The sequence below is a fragment of the Lissotriton helveticus genome, chromosome 6 (genome assembly GCF_964261635.1).
Source record: "Lissotriton helveticus chromosome 6, aLisHel1.1, whole genome shotgun sequence".
Lineage (NCBI taxonomy): Eukaryota > Metazoa > Chordata > Amphibia > Caudata > Salamandridae > Lissotriton > Lissotriton helveticus.
The window spans coordinates 439,887,179-439,905,518 of record NC_136067.1 but is presented as its reverse complement, the minus strand read 5'-3'; the positions used below and the strand labels follow the sequence as shown (position 1 = coordinate 439,905,518).

Genomic DNA, 18,340 nt, shown 5'->3' with positions numbered 1-18,340 from the left:
GTAGGTTCTGAATTTATGGGTGCCAAGACCAGGGTGCAGATTAGAGGATTGTGGTCTAATAATATCCGGGGTAATTTCGCAATTTGACAAGTATGCCCTGGGTCATTAGCTTTATATGTTTGCCAACCATCCACTAGTCCTGTATGAAGCACATATTTTTCAGAAACCTAAATACTTTCAGTTTACGGCCTTTGTACAGCCAGTTATTTTTCAAAGACCAATCGGACGGACGATTAATGTTAAAGTCCCCACAGACCATTACTGGAAGAGGCCAATGTGTAAGCTCATTGGAGACTTCGTCAAAGACAGCTGGGTCATCACTATTACTCCCATATATAGCGCATAGTGTTAACGTCTGACCCTTTCCGTATTGACTTTCCGTATTAGCCCATCGGCCACATTTATCGGTTTGAGAGTGGTTAAAAACATAGCCACGGCCTTTTGCTAAGATTGCAACACCCCGCACCCGTGCCCCCTGTGAAGTAGCACACACCAAACAATACCCTAATGTGTTTAAGATGTGGCTTTGAGATCCCTCTATGTGCTTTTCTTGGAGGCACACAATATTCACCCCCCAAACTTGTAATCCCAATGCTACCATTTGTCTTTTTTAATGTCCTTCAATCCACAGATATTTAGGTATAACACTTTTAACCCCCCTATAGTTTTGAAATAGGTGGCCTAGAAATAGCACCTTGTGTACCTACTTTGCTTAGTTTACAGAGACTCCCCTTTCCATTTTCCCTTTGCCCTCTTGTACTCCCGGAAGTACTTTCTCTCTCTTGTTTTGGTAACATGTCTGACCCATCCGCTCCTCCCTGCCCACCACCATTCTGGGCGGTTACCTGGCCGCCGCTGGGCCAGGGGTTTGACGTCCGTCATCCTATCCCCCGTAAGCCCGCTTAGCCCCCCGTGTGACTTGATCTGCTTTACAAGCTTGAAGTGATTGTAGCTATAAATATACATATGCATATACATATCAAACATAATCAAAAATATCAAAAACCCTGTGCAATATGAATCATAATACCAACAATCTTATAAAGCACACAATGGAATAAGCGAGAATTAAGGAAAGAAAGAACAATAAACGAGGATAGAACAAGGGAGGGGAGCACAGGATTGCGAGCACACACCCTAAACAGACATAACATCTGATTTCTTAGCGCGGTGCCCTTACCCAGACCCAACTATTATCGTAACCGATGCGATCATTGTTTGTGTCCTGCAATTTCCTCTAGATAGTTTTTGTTCTGTATTTCAGAGATAAAGCTTCACGTAGCCCCTTGAAAAACAATTTTAAGTGTAGCCGGATTCTGTAGGTACACCGTAGCCCCCAGTTTCTGAAAGGGATCCAAGAGCTGCCGCAGTCTCAACCTGCGCTCGACCGTGGCGTGCGCAAAATCAGGTCAGGTGAAAAAAGTTATACCTTCAAATGATCGTTTGTTAGTGGGTCTAGCCAGATCTTAAAGTGCTTGCCGGAGCAAAAAGTTGCCAAAGAATAACAGCATGGCCCGAGGATGTTGCTGAGATACCGGGGCATGCTTATTAGGGAATAAAGGACACCTCTGAGCTCTCTGACCTTCTTTGTCCCAGTCCCAATCATACAGCTCTGGAAATGCCCCTTTGAGAAGCATTATCATAAACTTTCTAGGCTCTTCCTTTTCGACTCCTTCTGGAATCCCCAGGAAGCGCAGATTGTCACGCCTCTGCCAGTTTTCCTGTTCCTCTACCTTCCACATCAGGTCCTTAATGATTCCCTTGTGCTCATCATTCCGTTTTTTTTGCACAAGGTGTTCAGTTCTTACTTCCACTGAAGCCATGCGGTCAGCAATTTTTGCACATGTCTTTCCTACCTTCCTGACTGCTCCCTGCAGTTTCTTTGCAGCTAGGCGAGATCTACGGCTATGCACTTTAGCTTCGGCTTGGAAGCTCTTCATAAACTGTAGGATGTCGGTTAGAGCTGGTTTATTGCTATGTTCATAGTATTCCTGGTGCTCGCCCTTTTTGGTCCTTTCCATTATTGTTTGGTTGCCACCAGAAGCTGAGGTAGGATTAGAGAACACAGTAAGAGGGGTTTCTTCATAATCCCACTTCAGATCTATATTAGTTTCTTTATTAGAAGAATTGTAGTCTTTTTTTACGTTGGCCCCTGCACTTCTTTTTTTAGTGCCTTTTTGGAGAGATGCCTATGTTTTGGAGGATCAGTGTTTGAGCTACTTTACCACTTAGCTGCCTCCTCCTAGCTTGAAACTGAAATGCTAATGTCAGAGAATTCTGACTCCTCGGTGAGGGTGAACAGTTTATCCTGATTGTCAGGAGTTTTCAACACAAATTCTTGTTGATCATAGCCACTGGCTTGCTCATTTATCGAGGAATTCAAAGGCTCAGCCAAGGGGTTGCGCTGTGAATTGTCCTGCTGGTATCATTACTGGTGTTCCCAGTGTGCTCTGTCGAGCCCCCTTCTATCCGGCTTGAAGGAACTTTGGCTACTGTAGACATTGCGCTATCAGGGGTTTGTGATTCACTTATGACTTCTTGTGAAGTAGACTGCCGAATTTCGCTCTGTCACTTTTTACTCTGGGACTGTTGCGCCACAGACCCGCCGGGACATTTTGCAGTTGTAGTGGAGCTGTTCACTGCCCTTATTGTGGAGCCAAAACTTGAGGTGATTAATGGTTGTAGGTTTCCATTATCTTTGGTAAGGCGTGAAGTGTTTTTCCTAATTGTCGCTGATTTTGCCATGTCAATTTCAGTACTTTTTTTCTCCATGCTCTCGATCCTCTCGCCCTTCTCTCCCCCACCTTTGGGTTTACCTCCCAGGGCATCTGGCTTTTTTTGCCTTGTCAGTAAGTGCGCAGCGCTCACCTGAGAGGATGTGGGAGCATTCTTCACTTTTTCTCCACGCGCCCCCTTCCCGGTCATGCTGCCTTGTGTGCTGCCAACGTTGAGACAAAGTAGCACTACGAGAGTGCCGGTCAAGCCAGGGTCCCTATTGCCATTACTGGCTGCAAAAATATGTTGGTTTCTTCTGTAAGGCAGGAAAAAGCGGCTGCTTCCCCCTGCATCTCTCCGGCTCCGCTGCGTTGGTGCGTTCGACGATGTCAGGGAAGGCGTACGCAGGGCAGTAAGGATCCAGGATGCCAGAGTCATGCGAGCGCCCTCGCGGCAATGGAGACACTGCAGCTTGAGTCTCAAGGTGCTGGAAAGAGAAACATACGAGGCGCTGCGGGGTTCTGTTCGGAGCATTCCTTGCCGTCCTTTTCCACCATGAGGTGCGCACAGCCTGGTGCTTATGATTCGAGGGGTTTCTTTCTGCTATCCCCTTCAAACCCACAATTATTTTCCACTCACAGGGGGATGCTCAGCAGAGCATCACAGCAGTGCTGTCAGTCGGACGCAGTTTTGCCTCTTTTTTCAATACCATTTCTTCTAATGCAGGCTTCAAGCGAATACAATTTTATTTGATTATATGATAGTAGCAGCCCGTCCCGACGTTGTCCGGGTATGAATTGCTGCCAGCCAGTAGTATATTGTTTTGAAGGATTTCGGTTTGATAGCATTTCTTGTCTGTGACAGGCCTGTGAAAGCTCCGATTCACAGTGCACTGCTGATGCACTAAAGAGTGCGCGTTCAGTAGTGTGTGAACTTGAGTTTTCCTACTTTATTTTTCCTTGCAATATTATATAGCGTGAACTCGACAACATGGCATGAGCACAATTTACATTACAGAAGAACACATTCATTTGTGGTAGGCACGGGGAGACAAAGCGATTTACCTGGAATCACAGGATGTTGAGCTGATGCCGAGATTCGAACGTAGCTCCCCAGCTCTAAAGTTCGCAATTCTAGAACTTGTGGCGGGAGGTGTGTCTAAAAGTGTATGTCGGTGCTGGCCATCAATGAGAGAGACCTGTGCATTTTTCAAATGGGTGGTGAAAAAATATGAGTATGTTGCTGGCGATGTGGGCCGCCGTGCCACCAATGTACTTACCGGTGGAGGGTAAACACCCATTATTCCGCAACTTTCTTTCCGCATACCATCACTCCGCATACTTTCATTACGAAAGTACCATGACTCCGCAATGCCATTATAACGCATGGCATTACATTTGATATGCTTTACCACGCATACATTTACAACAAAATTCGTTGTAAATGCATGAATGGTAAAAGGATGGTTTTTTTAAATGTTTGGATGATGTAAGTATGGGTATAGGGGTACATGTTTTGGGGTACTGAGGTATATGTTTTGGGGTGTTTGGGTATTTTAAGGGTTCAGATATAGTTTTGGGTTATGGGGTACAGGGGTTGTTTTAGGGTTTAGGGATAGGTATGGGTTTTGGGGTACAGGGGTATTTTTAGGGTTCAGGGCTAGGTTTGGGTTTTGGGTATAGGGGTATTTTTAGGGTTATGGGGTAGGTTCGGGTTTTGGGGTACAGGGGTATTTTAAGGGTTCAGGGCTAGGTTTGGGTTTTGGGGTACAGGGGTATTTTTAGGGTTCAAGGCTAGGTTTGTGTTTCGGGGTACAGGGTTATTTTTATGGTTCAGGGCTAGGTTTGGGTTTGGGATACAGGGGTATTTTAGGGTTCAGGGGTAGGTTTGGGTTTTGGGGTACAGGGGTATTTTAAGGGTTATGGGCTAGGTTTGGGTTTTGGGGTACAGGGGTATTTTAGGGTTCAGAGGTAGGTTTGGGTTTTGGGATACAGGGGTATTTTTAGGATTCAGGGGTAGGTTTGAGGTACAGGGGTATTTATGGGGTGCAGGGCTAGGTTTGGGTTTTGAGGTACAGGGGTATTTATAGGGCGCAGGGCTAGGTTTAGGTTTTGGGGTACAGGGGTATTCTTAAGGTTTAGGGATAGGTTTGGGTTTTGGGGTACAGGGTATATTTATAGGGTTAAGATGGGTTAGTGTTTAAGGGTGTTGGTTTTTTTTTAAGGAGTAAGGGTGGGTGATGATTATGGGGTGCAGGGGTATTTAAAGGGAGCAGGGTGGACACCCGGAGCTGGAATGTACAGAACCTGGGAAGAAAAAACAATGAAATATTGGGCACAACGCTAGCTTTTTTTTTCCGTAATCCCGCGCCCCGCACACGCCCACGCCCCCAGCACTCGCCCACAGCACACAATATGAGACATGGCACGAAGGGCGGAACGCCCCCAGCGTTTGTCACGCCCCCAGCACACGCCCACAGCACAACTCAGACACACCCACATGGGACTACTTTGCTGGCACGGTTCTTTTACCTTTTAAATGTATATGATGGGCGTCTGCATAGCCTATGTCCTTCTACTGCAACTGCCCTTTCCAACGCTGTATTGTGTGTTGTGATTAGTGCTGTGGTTCCTGAGATTACCCGCCTCAAAGGTTTGGGCTCGCTCTTTATTATATTAGTATAGATGATCTGTCTTACACTGGACAAATTGGGTAGGATGTACCCTGTCATGATTTCAGCATGCCCCCCGTATGATGTACAGAGGGCAGACTTTCTCTATATGGTTTGGAGTTGCTCTTAAGTTAGCACATTTTGGGACTCTGTGGATGAAAGCTTGCAATTCATGACCAATAGTTTGCCGGAGCACTCACTAAAGCAATGGTTGTTTGGCCTATATCCCACATGTGGTCCTTCAAGATGAGGATACATATGCCTGCACTGGACATGGTGTTTGCTAAATGCAGAATAGCAATTCATTTGTTTTCCACGAGTACCCCCAGACATGAGACTTGGAAAAAAGGATTTGCTTGGGAGGGCAGAAGCAGACGAACATCATCTAGAGAACACATGAAGGGACGAACATGTGACAGAAGTCTTTGACGAATGGGCTGAGATGCTTGCTAAGTTAATAGCACCATGATAAATAAACCACCTTGAACTATAATGTGTTCTGTGATGATTTAATTGCCGAGCTGCAATGTGGTTATAGGGTACTATATTAACTGAGGTAGTGTGTAGGGTATGGGTTGTATGCAGCATGTTATGGACTTTGCTTCTGTGGATGGGATGGGAGATAGTACTAGCCAGGGTGGAAGTACAGACACATGTATTTTGATGAGTTTCAGTTGTATTTTCTTTGTGCTTCTTTTGCTTCCTGGTAAAATGGAATCAGATGTATTATTTAAAAAATAGCAACACCCATGTGAGATGGGCAAAGCCGCAATGTAAGAAGTTTATATTAAGGCACTGAGTATATATCTTCGATATGGAGACTTACTCGAAAGTTCAAAATAAAAACGAGTAATAATGGAAGAGTGCACTGTTGAATTGTTCTTAGTTATCAGGCAATTTTTTGCTTTTGCTTTCATATACTCTAAATCACAGAGCTTTCCTTTAATTAACCATTGTAGGTGGACAACGATCGGGTATAAACTTTTTTTGTTGACCATTTATTCTAATGTATTCTTTTCAGGACATGCACATTTGATTTTTATAATGACACCTGTAATGGTAATGTCATGAAAAACGTGTGTTTAGCTATTCGTGCAAAATATTATTTCATTAGAAAGTGCATATAATTGCTTTATAAGTCAGACAATTCTCTAGAAACGTTTTAGTGCTATTTTTTAAATTCAACTAATTGCTAAAAAGACAAGACTCTTTGTAATAATGTCATGATAGCCTTGTCGAAAGCTTTTAACTTAATGGCATTTTTCTATTTTTTTTGCAATTTGCTAAAGCACAGAACTGTTACCATTCGCAGACAGGAAATTGGTGGCCTGGGACTGAGTATAAAGGTATGGATGAAATTAGGTACTTTAATTGTATTTCGTTGTCGTATGCATAATGTTTTGATTAAAATAGAGAATTTAATTCTTCGTATACTTTTTTACAGGGTGGAGCTGAGAATAAAGTGCCTGTTGTTATATCAAAAATATTTAAAGACCAAGCAGGTAAACATGCATTAATAACATTTTTGATTTATATTCGAAAGACGTGAAAGTTGTACTTATTTCACTTGAAGTTTTAGGTGCCTGCTACATTTGTGATTCTACATGTGCAAGTACTGCAGTCAGTGATGAATGTACATTTATCTCATTTGGATTGCGATTTCCATGGCAGTCTTTTCACCTGGAAAAAGTGTGAATGTATGACACATTAGAAATGTATAATACTGCTAGGGATGATTGTGCCCTGAGTGGAAATGGCGCTCACTTTTACCGGTATATATATATATATATATATAGATATATATATATTGCTATTATGCTTAGATATATGGTGCCCAGGGAGGAGGTAATCATCCAACACCCCACAGTTCATATCCAAGGATCTGTACGATACTACATATCAAGCCCTGGCACACATATGTACAGTGTTTTAAGTTAATAACGTATATCAGAGTAACAAACATGGATCATTTAAATTGATTTAATGATTTCTTCTTGTAGCTCCAGCCAACATGTGTTTCGTTAATCGGGGCAAGGGACCTAATGTGGCTGGGAATTTCCAAGGGGAATAGTTTCTTCTATCATAAATGAATCCGACACATACAAATCAGTATTATGTCTCTGCGTTCTTTAACTGCCATACTGAGGTGCCGAGATCGGAAGTCACTACGTCGCTGCCACACACAGCACTCTCGTAACTGCCAGAATACGTCGTCTGTTCAAGAACGCAAAGACATAATACTGATTTGCCTCATGAATATTAATGGGGCAGATATTTTTGAGACCCCATTAGGAATCGCAAACCGTGTCTGAGACATTGTTGTAAATTCCAATTTGCTAGTCACAAATTGCGAGTCACAAAACAACGCAAATTGGGACTTTCAAGTTGGAAGGGCCATACCTCTGGTCCTAAATTGCTCAGAGTTCCTGTGTGGTGTGTTAACGTAGTAGTCACTTTCTTTCTGCACAAGGTGTTCAATCTAGCCCGGAAAAGCTCTTTTAAGAAAATGTTGGTACTGATTTATATATTGGCGTCCGGATTTAAGTCCATCAGTGTGGTGAAGTAAATCACTCCGTTGCCCTGATAGAGTCCCCCCCCCCATCAAATTTAGAAAGGACCTCCAGGTCGGTGGTCATTTCTAAAGAATCAGCAAGAATCGCCACCACGGCAGTTCCTGTCAATGCTTTTTTAAGTTTGATGCACAGCTCATGACGGAGCAGTCTGTCAACCTTTTTTATTTTCAAAAAGAAACTCCTGGAGTGGTATTTTAGTTTTTTTTTATATTAAAAAAACAATGCCCCCCTAGCCATGTGAGTTATCTCCTATAGTGAGGGGGGCATTAGACAGTTTTCACTGCCCCTTACTCCCAGAGTTTACCTGGTAGTGACAGGCAGTGAAACTAGATCTAAATTTAACAAGCAGACTTAGAGGTCAGCCTCCAGGGGCACTTGTTCCGTTGAGCCATCGAAGAAATGTAACCATGACAGAGACATAGTAGTCTCCGTCATGGTTACAGCAAAGGTCTGCCCACATATAAATGAGATGGGCGGACCATTATGATGGTGGTAAGGATTCTCGTCACCATTGTGATGGAGTATTATTACAGCCAACATAAAAATCAACCTTGATTTTCCCTCTTTTAAAAAACACAGACTCTCTTTTTATGTCACAGGTTCCAACAAAGTTCATATAACTATTCTAACCGCTCCCCAAACCTTCCACTCAGTTTTTCTGTTTCTGTTTCTCCGCCTATTGATATCAATTTTGCTCTGGCTCGGTTGTCAACATCCGATTTAGCTATTTTCTCTGCTGGCATCTGGATGGGATCAACAAGTATTCTGTCTATTTTTTTCATGAAAATGAAACTGCAGATTATTTTAAGACTGCAGCAGATACGAACTCAGTAGAACTCAAGGCAAGCCACTTATATGAAGATCTTATAGGAATTTAAGTCATGTTTTCATTTTAGCAAGGATGAATAATATAAGTGTTACTAGTAAAATATTAGAATGAATGCCTGGTGAGTCACTGGGGCTCTGTTGTTGTGCTAATTACCTGGGCAAAGGCATAATTGTGTGCACAGAGTAGATATTTTCCCCAGAGCTAATTTATCTGCAGCTAGAGAAACAGGAAAGGCAAGAGCTCATGGAAACTGCCTCTTGAGCAGCCCTGTGAGGCTTGTGCAATGCCAAAAGTGTCGTGTCATGTGTGGTAGGAGCTTATAACCACTGGTGCCTAATTGAAGTAGCAACTACTACAGTAGGACTTTCTAATTTGGGGAGTTAAGCCTTGAACTTCCTTGGAACTAGGCACTGGACAAGCTTTCAGCAGTCAGAGTGCTTGAGGAGATGGCAGAACCCTTAGTTAGCATATTCTCCGAGGCTCTCAGTGAAATGGCCTCTCTTTCTGGGGACCCATAAGAAAAGTATTCTCCCTTTGTTTCTAGCAGGATGCTCCCATACCTTCCTATCTCTACTCAAAGTTTGTGCCACCTACTGATGCCAGTATTTCCGTGTTTCCTCTAGAGAGCTAAGAGGAAGATGTGGTCATAGATACTTAAGGCAATGGATCCGTATGGGTCTTGTGGCAGGCCATCTCTCATGGTTGTTAGATGCCAGTTATTACCTCTTTAATAGGACTGTAGATGAAGCTGGGGCTAATGGTTCTAGACCTGGTTGAGCCAGTGATGATGAGATTCCCTGAATCTCTGTGTCATTCAACAAACCTTTTGGATTACAAAGTTTGAGTTTATCCATAAAGGTAGACAAATATGGTCTTTACAGATGCAGTAACTATGCAATGCTGAGCGAATCAACACTAACTGCTAGGAGCCAAGTTGGGTGAGTTCAGGCACTGGGTGGAATCCTAGTTGACAACCAAAGGGGGTTGAATACAAACCTTGCATTTTTCAAATAGGTATTTTAGATGTAACTCAACATCAAGGGCCTGATTTGGAGTTTGGTGACCAGAGTACTACGTTACAAGCGGTAAGGTGTTATTAGACTTTTACCTGACACAAAGTGCATAGTTTCGTACTCCCCAGAAGCCCCTATTGGTTTGCACATTGCCATGTTTGGAAAAAAATGGGAGTTCCTTAGATATTACATATCATACGTCATTCATTTCAGTGTGTTTTTATTATGGGCATAGCTATTGTGGATAATGAGTTTAGGAATGTCACAATAGTAGGCAGACATGTAATGTTTATGATCTGAATGGTTACTGTCCTACATACCTACTACAAAAATGTCCACAGCTAAAATATAGAGGTCTAAAATTGACTACCAAAATGACATGTTTCTATACTGATTATTGAAATGACCAAAATATCTATTCCTAAATGATCAACCAAGAACTACAACTTTATATTATTTGTAAGAAAAATAGTGACTAAACTAATCTAGATATTAAAATTAACATTCACAATAGAATGAACCGAACTATCAACTATAAAAATACATATTGATAATAAAATTACGTGTACACACATATATGTGTAATCAAATGTATTACTAAATCTGATTTCATGTCAAATACATATTAAAGCTATTTAAAAATACTTTTCAACTGAAACATGAATGAAATTAATGGATTGGTACCTTGCGAGAATTATATATATATAATATTTTCATGAGACATATAAGAGACATGAATTGTTCATGCGGAGAGTTGCACAAATCTTTTATGACTTGACATAGGCACTTGCCGAAAATCGATCTGTCTTATGCCATTTTAACTAATTAACTTTTCTCTGGAAATGTGAACTTGACTCTGCTTTTTAGGCTTGGACTCTGCGTTCCTAATTCGCCCACGTTTATATCACGTGCTTTGATCAGAAAAGGGTGCCATGGGGCTGAGCCTTGCACTCACACCCTGTTAAGTTAGCATGGGTTTATTAGAAGCTTACACGCAATTTTTTCTTTCCTGCTCTGCTTTGCACACGACACATACTTGTGATATTGTTTAAAGAAGGCTGAGTATTTTGCTTTATATGAGAATAATTTGGTATGCTAGATTTGTAAACTGCCTCGCTAGTTTTGTGTGTATGGTAAGAGCATGGAACATAAGGTTATCTTGAATACTGTGTCTGTTATTCAGAATGATCCTCGCACGTTTGAGCCATAATACATATGCAGCTGTGGCCACCTCTGATACTTGCGCGTTTCATAATGTATTGTGGAGGCAAAATTACACATAGTTGGAGAACATTCGTATCTTGACAGTTTGTGGAGTACTGAATGTGATCCACTACTGCTGAGTACCAGAGATATGGGTCTGCCCATGTAATCCTATGAGACTTTCTGTAGTTATAAACTAATCTGCTAGGTAGGGAGGGTGAAATGTAGGTATATTTAAAATTTGTTTACCTTTAGCATTATAGGATGCTTTTTCCGTTTGTATTTCATAGAATAGTAACAGTGCTGACAACCTTGTTTCTGATAATATGTTTGGTTGTATTTTCTAAGGTACTGTGCATGAGATTATGGTGTTACAAATAAACATTTCAAAGTTGCATGTGTCTTAATTTACATCTTGTTTTGGACTGGTGCAAGACTATATTGAAAGAGTGTTCTTGTTATCCACTTTGCTTCATGTAATCTAAGACGCATGTTCTGGGTTGACTAGTCATTGGTGTTTTTGCTCTAGGGCGAAGAACCAATGAGTCACTGATTGCTAGTCTGGGAGGGGGTTTGTGTAGTAAAGTGGGCTTTGGTACACCGTAATTCACTGAGATCCTAAGTCTTTATGCACAGTTCTGTGTATGAGCAGAATTCCTGGAACAGTAGTTACAACAAAAAGGCTCGATAAAGGGCTTGCACTTTGAATATGAATATAAAATAGAGGAATAGTTGATAATCACAGCTAAGGAATGCAGCAATTAGATGTGTGTATGTGTGGATGATGTGTAGATTGAGTGGAAGATGAAAAACGTGAAAAATAAGAAAGGTTGGAGAGACGCAAACTACCCACTGCATTGTCAGTGAATTGGATCTTTGGATTTCTAGGCCATTACACAGATAGGGTGTTGGATTCCGCAGTGGGATCAAGAGAAACCAGTACCACATCCAAGGAAGAAAGCTAGTGCATAAAGTACACACAGTTTGGCAGATTTACAAGGTTGTGGGGAAAATGATGCAAAAGTGGCGCAAGGGGCTTGTAAGCTTCAAAAATGAGAGCTACCCAAAGAACCAGAAAGGACTGGGTGTAAATAACGACAAAAAAGGTTGTTCCTTTCTGTGTTATTTCTATTTCGGTATGTGACCAACAGGCCTACAGGTTTAGAGTACCTTCAAACATGCAGAATTGACACTAATGATAATTTTTGTTCACCAGTAGTTTTGAGAAAAAACTCAAATATTTATTGATACATTGGATTCAGTTAAAAACATCTTGTAGGTATGTAACAGTACACATTCATATACCGTTTCAAGACAATTGTATGCTCTAATACACTGTAATTCTTGAGCATGTCCTATACACAACCATTTATAAAATATACAATTTATGCATGATACTTTTCTTCACAATACATTACAAAACGATATCACAAATAAAACAATGTTTAAAAATCCTAGGTCGACGCGTTTCGGTGCTTTGTTCTGTTACTACACCTTCTTCAGGACAGATCTTGATTGTTTAAAAACAATACATTTTCGATCTAAAAAGTAAATACATACAATTAGTCTTGTTGTTCTAATTTCAGAGTCCATCTCATATTTGCTACTTTATCTACTGGGTACATTAAGTGTTTCTGCATGTTAAGGGAAAGAAATATATATATGAGGCATTCTTACTTAAATTATTTTGCCTTGAACCAAAATATATGGGATTCTGGACCCTGCCAGGGATTTTAGTTGTTGGGTCCACTTTTGGATCACTCTAACTTCGTGAGTAACACTCTATCTGTAATGGAGAAAATAGCATATTGATCTTATAGTTTAGACCTTAAGAGCGAGGAGAAATAAATATAATCCTACACACTCACTTAAAACCGGGAAGATCGATGTTCCTCGTGTCTTAGTTACTGTCTGCGAGTTTCAATTGGCGCAGAATTTCTTAAGGTGGTATGGGTACTACCTGTAAAAATAGGGATGTTTATTAGGACCTATCTTTATATGTAATACCGTTTCTAGGATATCCTAATGTTCTACGGTAAGCTGTAAATACATACCAGTAGAATTTGTGATACTGTCCCCTTATCTTTGCAAAGTAGTCACAGCTTCTGTTGAATCCTGTGGTTATTTTAAATCATCCTCAGGTTCCTGTTCTCTATTTTTTACTATTCTCTGGTCACCTGAAAATGAAGGATGAAGGCATCTCTTAGTCTTACACTGTTAATAATCCAGTATAATTCCGGCTTAATGTATCTACACATTGATCGCCGTATACTCTCTTTATCAAAAACGGCTCAAGTTTTTATATGCCATGCTTGAAGTACTTAATAAAAGGACAGGCTGCTGCTGCTTGGATACTTTTGGACAGGCTGCGCCGGCTGTGTGTTTTTAAGACACATCTTAGCATAAGATATCACTGCTCGAAAACGTCTGTGCATAACTTTCTATCTTTACGAGCAAATAAGTTTGTTATTTACTTTCCCCATCTCAACTAAGATAACAATTGTGGGGTTGACCGCTAAAATGTATATTTATTACGGCAAAGACATTTTTGGGGCGATTACACAAGTTAAACTGAATGCCCTTCTATCTAATCGGGTAAAGCCGTCCGTTTTAATCGCGTCCTTACCTCCAGTTTCGCTCGGTATAACTTCCGACACGTCCTCTCCTTCGCGGGTGGAATGAAAAAGGACGGCGGTTGCCTGTATTTATACCGAGCTCGACCTCAATTAGGTCCTAAATTGGTGTAATTTATCCATTTAATTAGACATGGTTTTCCACCATTTTGGTAGTTCCCTGTAGTTGTTTTTCTTATTAAGGCGGATACGTCGCTCGAATGTGGGTGTGCCTTGTATCTGGTGCCGACCTATGCGTTTCAGTTTGTTTGCATGTCGGCCATTACTGTGTGTGCAATCTAGCATCTGATTTAATTTGTTAAGGGATTGACGATATTCTCTACAGAGTCTTTTTTTATAATTAGAAAGAGCCAAACAAAGGCTATTAATTAAGATGATTACATTGAGTTTCGAATCAAATTGTCAGATTTTATGTTCTGTCGCGGGTTTTATATTCTGTCACACGACTATGCCAATTCCTTATCCTGCGGCACAATATAAAGCTCCGTTGACCAATGAGTTATCTGCGTATCTTAGTGCTTGTTGGTTGCATCGTCACATGGTTACTTGGTCTGGCTTTTGGTTCCATAGTAACTCCGTTATCTAGAATACACTTTTCACAGTAAAGTTATTTTTTTGCATACCTGTCAAACAGTCCAGATACAATACATATATCATTCTTTAGTGTTTACGCAATTATAAATATACTCAGATTCATATTCATAACGTTTTTCACCTTTGAGCATAGGGTAACCTATTTACAATGAAGTCGGTCGTTTTCATACTTATTACTAGTCCCTATATAGTACATACATCGATTTTTAGTATCTTTGCAGTGTTTAATATACTCAAATTCAGAATATTGTTATAAAACAAGTTAACATGTCCGTGGAACCGTAATAAAGTTGTTTATGATCATTGTTTACATGAAAATTTGTTTTTTATTACATGCTTAAAAAACAGTCCCTATACAATGCATCCATCAATTTTTTTCATATTAAAAATTATCGACACAGTTTACAGTATATTCATGTTACATTCATAGTGTTCTAACCCCTTGATCTTTACAGTAGGATATTCTAAATATTTCCTGGGTGTGTAACACGGGTATTAATACATTTGTAGTCAAATCCTCATTGGGTGATTATACCTACTGTGTATAGTGTGATTCCCTCTGTTATGTATGGGGATCTATTGCATCTTACCTAATCAATCTATCCCATTCTTCACGGGCATTAAGCCCTTGATAGTATGTTTTAAATTTTGACATGAAGAACTGTCCTCTTTGTTTCCTTTTCTTATTTAGGTCCCCTCCTCTCGCAGATATTTTAATTTTTTTGAGGATGAACCATTTGATGTCACCTACATCATGCTTTTCTGCAGCCCAATGGTCGACCAGTGGTGCATTCTTTTTTTTATTGTTTAGGGCTGAGCGATGTTCAGTAAGTCGCTGGCGCATTTTTCGCCCAGTCTCACCAATGTAACATTTGTTACATGGGCAAATGACCATGTAAACTACATTAGATGTTCGGCAGTTCACATGGTCATTCATCCAGTGGGAAATACCATTGACCTCAAGTTTATCTGATTTCACGATGTTTTTACAGTGCGTACATGTCCCGCACGGAAAGTTACCTCCAATGGGGGCATTGGTGGTTAAGCTTCTCTGACTGGGAGTTTTAGGTTCTCTATACGTCTGAACTAAATGGTTTCTGATGGTTTTATTTCTTCTAATAAGCATAGATGGGTTTTTCCATTGGAGTCACCCCTGTCTTGTTCAGTATAGACCAGTTCTTATTAATCAGATTCTTCACTTTGTTGCTAAAACCATTAAAATCAGACACCATTATTATTCCTGTTCCTTGTCCTGTCGTTTTATCCTTGTCTTCAAAGAGGCTATCACGATTATAGTATTTAGCGCGTTTGTACGACTCTCTGATTAGGCGCTTGGGATAGCCCCTCTGTGCCAACTTCACCTTCAGTGTTTCCGCATGTTTTTCAAAGGTCTGTCTATCGCTACAGTTCCTTCTGATTTGGAGGAATTGACTAAAAGGTATCCCATCTTTCTGACACCTAGGGTGGTAGCTGGTATGGTGAAGGAGTGTATTCCTGTCAGATGGTTTAACGTATAATTTGACGTTCAAGGTCCCTTCCTTCTCCATAATTTTAATATCCAGGAAGTCTACTGTGTTTTGGCTTTTTGTGGAGGTGAATTTTAAATTGGGGTCCCCACAATTTATCCACTCAAGAAAGCTATCGAGGTCCTCCTCCGTTCCGTCCCAAATGAAGAAAATGTCGTCTATAAATCTAGACCAGTATGACAAATTTTCAAAAAAAGGACTCATTTAGTTGTAAATATGGTGACCTTCGAATTTGCCCACATAAAGGCACACCAGACTTGGTGCAAGGGGCTTGTAAACCTGCCGCAGTGTGTGGTAGAAAAGACGCAATAAAGGACGGAAGTGTGCAAATTACCCACTGCTATTCACGGGTAGTAGTTACCAAGAAGGCAGAATAAAGGGCCTGCACTTTGAATTTGAATTAAAGAAGAATAATTGATAAGCTCAGGCAAGAATGGTAGCAAGTAGGTGTGTGTATTTGTGGTTGTTGTGTTGATTGAGTGGAAAATGACTAAGGTGAAAAATTCGAGAGGTTTCAGAGATGCAAACTTTCCATTTCTTTGTAAAGGAAGTGGGTGTTTAGTTCCCAGTGCATATATATATTCACTGAAAAAAACATAGGTTTCAGGCACGTTATAGTTAGGAATTAGCATTTAAAAAACCTTAGAAATTCACTGAAAAAACAATAGGTTTCAGCCACGTTATAGTTAGGAATTAGCATTTAAAAAACCTTAGAAATTCATTGAAAAAACAATAGGTTTCACCGATGTTATAGTTAGCTGGACATTTCTCTCATACAAAAACATTGATATTCCCCCGTTATAGTTAGTTCAGCTATAACTCACGCGCCCGCAATGCACTGCTGATGATGTCACATATTACAACACTCATCACATGGTCAGTGAAATCACTGATGACATCAATGATGACATCTCAAATGACATCACTGATGGCATCTCAAATGACATCACTGATTACATCACTGATGACATCATCCTTGTGAAAGTGTGGCAGACCTTCTCTCACCCTAATATAACCTTTGATACACACATTTAAAAATAGATACTAACATTTTCAAAAAAATTGAGATACCAAAACCAGTTACAACAACCTATTCAGTAATTCCAACGTCTACATACACATCCACTCATCCACCAACAGTTCTATATAGTCACTTAAACATGTACTCACTCATCATATGTACTCATACACCTATACATCCTGTTACACACCGATACTCATCCATACAGTTACTCACACACATAGTCACACATGCAAATAAACTATCAAACATCCATTTGTTTGCATATACAGCTATACATACACCACTACACTTGCTTTTACAGAAACGTAAACATACTCACTCTCTTAAACAATCAGTTATAGAAACACATACTTATTTATACAGGAACTTTTCAATCTGTCACTGTCATATATCCTTACCTATTTACATCAGTATGGCACAGATATAGGTAAATCTGATTTACCGACTCTAGAACACTGAATTTTACCGATTCGGTATTCTAGATTCGGTAAATCAGATGTAGGTAAAAAATCGGTAATTTTTGCCGAATCTGTATGATTCGGTAATTACCGTATCGGTATTTACCGATTCGGTAATTGCCATTAGGGCAGGTATGTGTGCCACATGGCACAGGTGTACATGCACAGATGTGCATGTACACAGGGATTCGTTATTTACCATGCAATAGTATTACATGGTAAATAACGAATCGATAATGGCCTGTGGCACTGTTTGAAGTGCCACCTACATCTGGATTTACAGATTCGGTATATTTACCGATTCGGTATTTTACAGAATCGGTAAATTTACCGAATCTGTAAATATACCGATTCTGTAAATCTAAGGCCCCCTACATGTCAAACACCAAATACCGGTCGGTAACGGCCGAAATTGGCCGTTACCGACCGATATTTGGTGTCCTACATCTGGCCTTCAATTATTTACTTCACATATACTAGTTTAAAACATATGTACTTACTCATAAAGACACTATTGAGGCAGTCATTCACTCACTAGCACACCCATACACACATTCATCCACCCGTACAGTCCTGCACACATGCTGTCTTCAAAACACATACAAACAGTGAGTCAGTCATTCATGCATCTGTGCCCTAAGTAATACCCACCACCAAACCATACAGACACTCATTCTGATACTCAAAAAACCAACTAATAACGCATATTGACATTCGTGTAGCTTCTCACCAACCCATGCAGCCACTTATACACAAAGTGAGACACTGATACAGATATAAACGTATTTAAACATTACTCGCTAATGCATGTATTCACTAAGATACACTTAATAAGTCAGTTATACAATGAAATTTACAAAAAAAAATCTATTTAGACACTTATTTACCCATTTATCCTTCCATTGAACTTTAGATATACATATATAAAAATATTTATTTTTCAGAAAGACACACATTCAGTGGATGATGTCATCAGTGATGTCATCAGTGATGTCACTGACCATGTGATGAGTGATGTAATATGTGTTGTCATCAGCAGTGCATTGCGGGCGCGCGAGTTATAGTTAGCTGAACTAACTATAACGGGGGAATCTCAATGGT

General features: G+C 40.3%; 1 protein-coding gene across 1 annotated transcript in view; it reads left to right on the top strand.

Annotated features, from left to right (window-relative positions):
* SNTG2 (syntrophin gamma 2) overlaps positions 1–18,340 on the top strand; it is a 1,262,328-nt gene that overhangs the window by 136,085 nt on the left and 1,107,903 nt on the right. The window contains exons 3-4 of the mRNA XM_078647499.1: positions 6,676–6,732; positions 6,831–6,888. Of these exons, the coding sequence (XP_078503625.1) occupies positions 6,676–6,732; positions 6,831–6,888 (115 nt within the window). The remainder of the gene's footprint in view (positions 1–6,675; positions 6,733–6,830; positions 6,889–18,340) is intronic.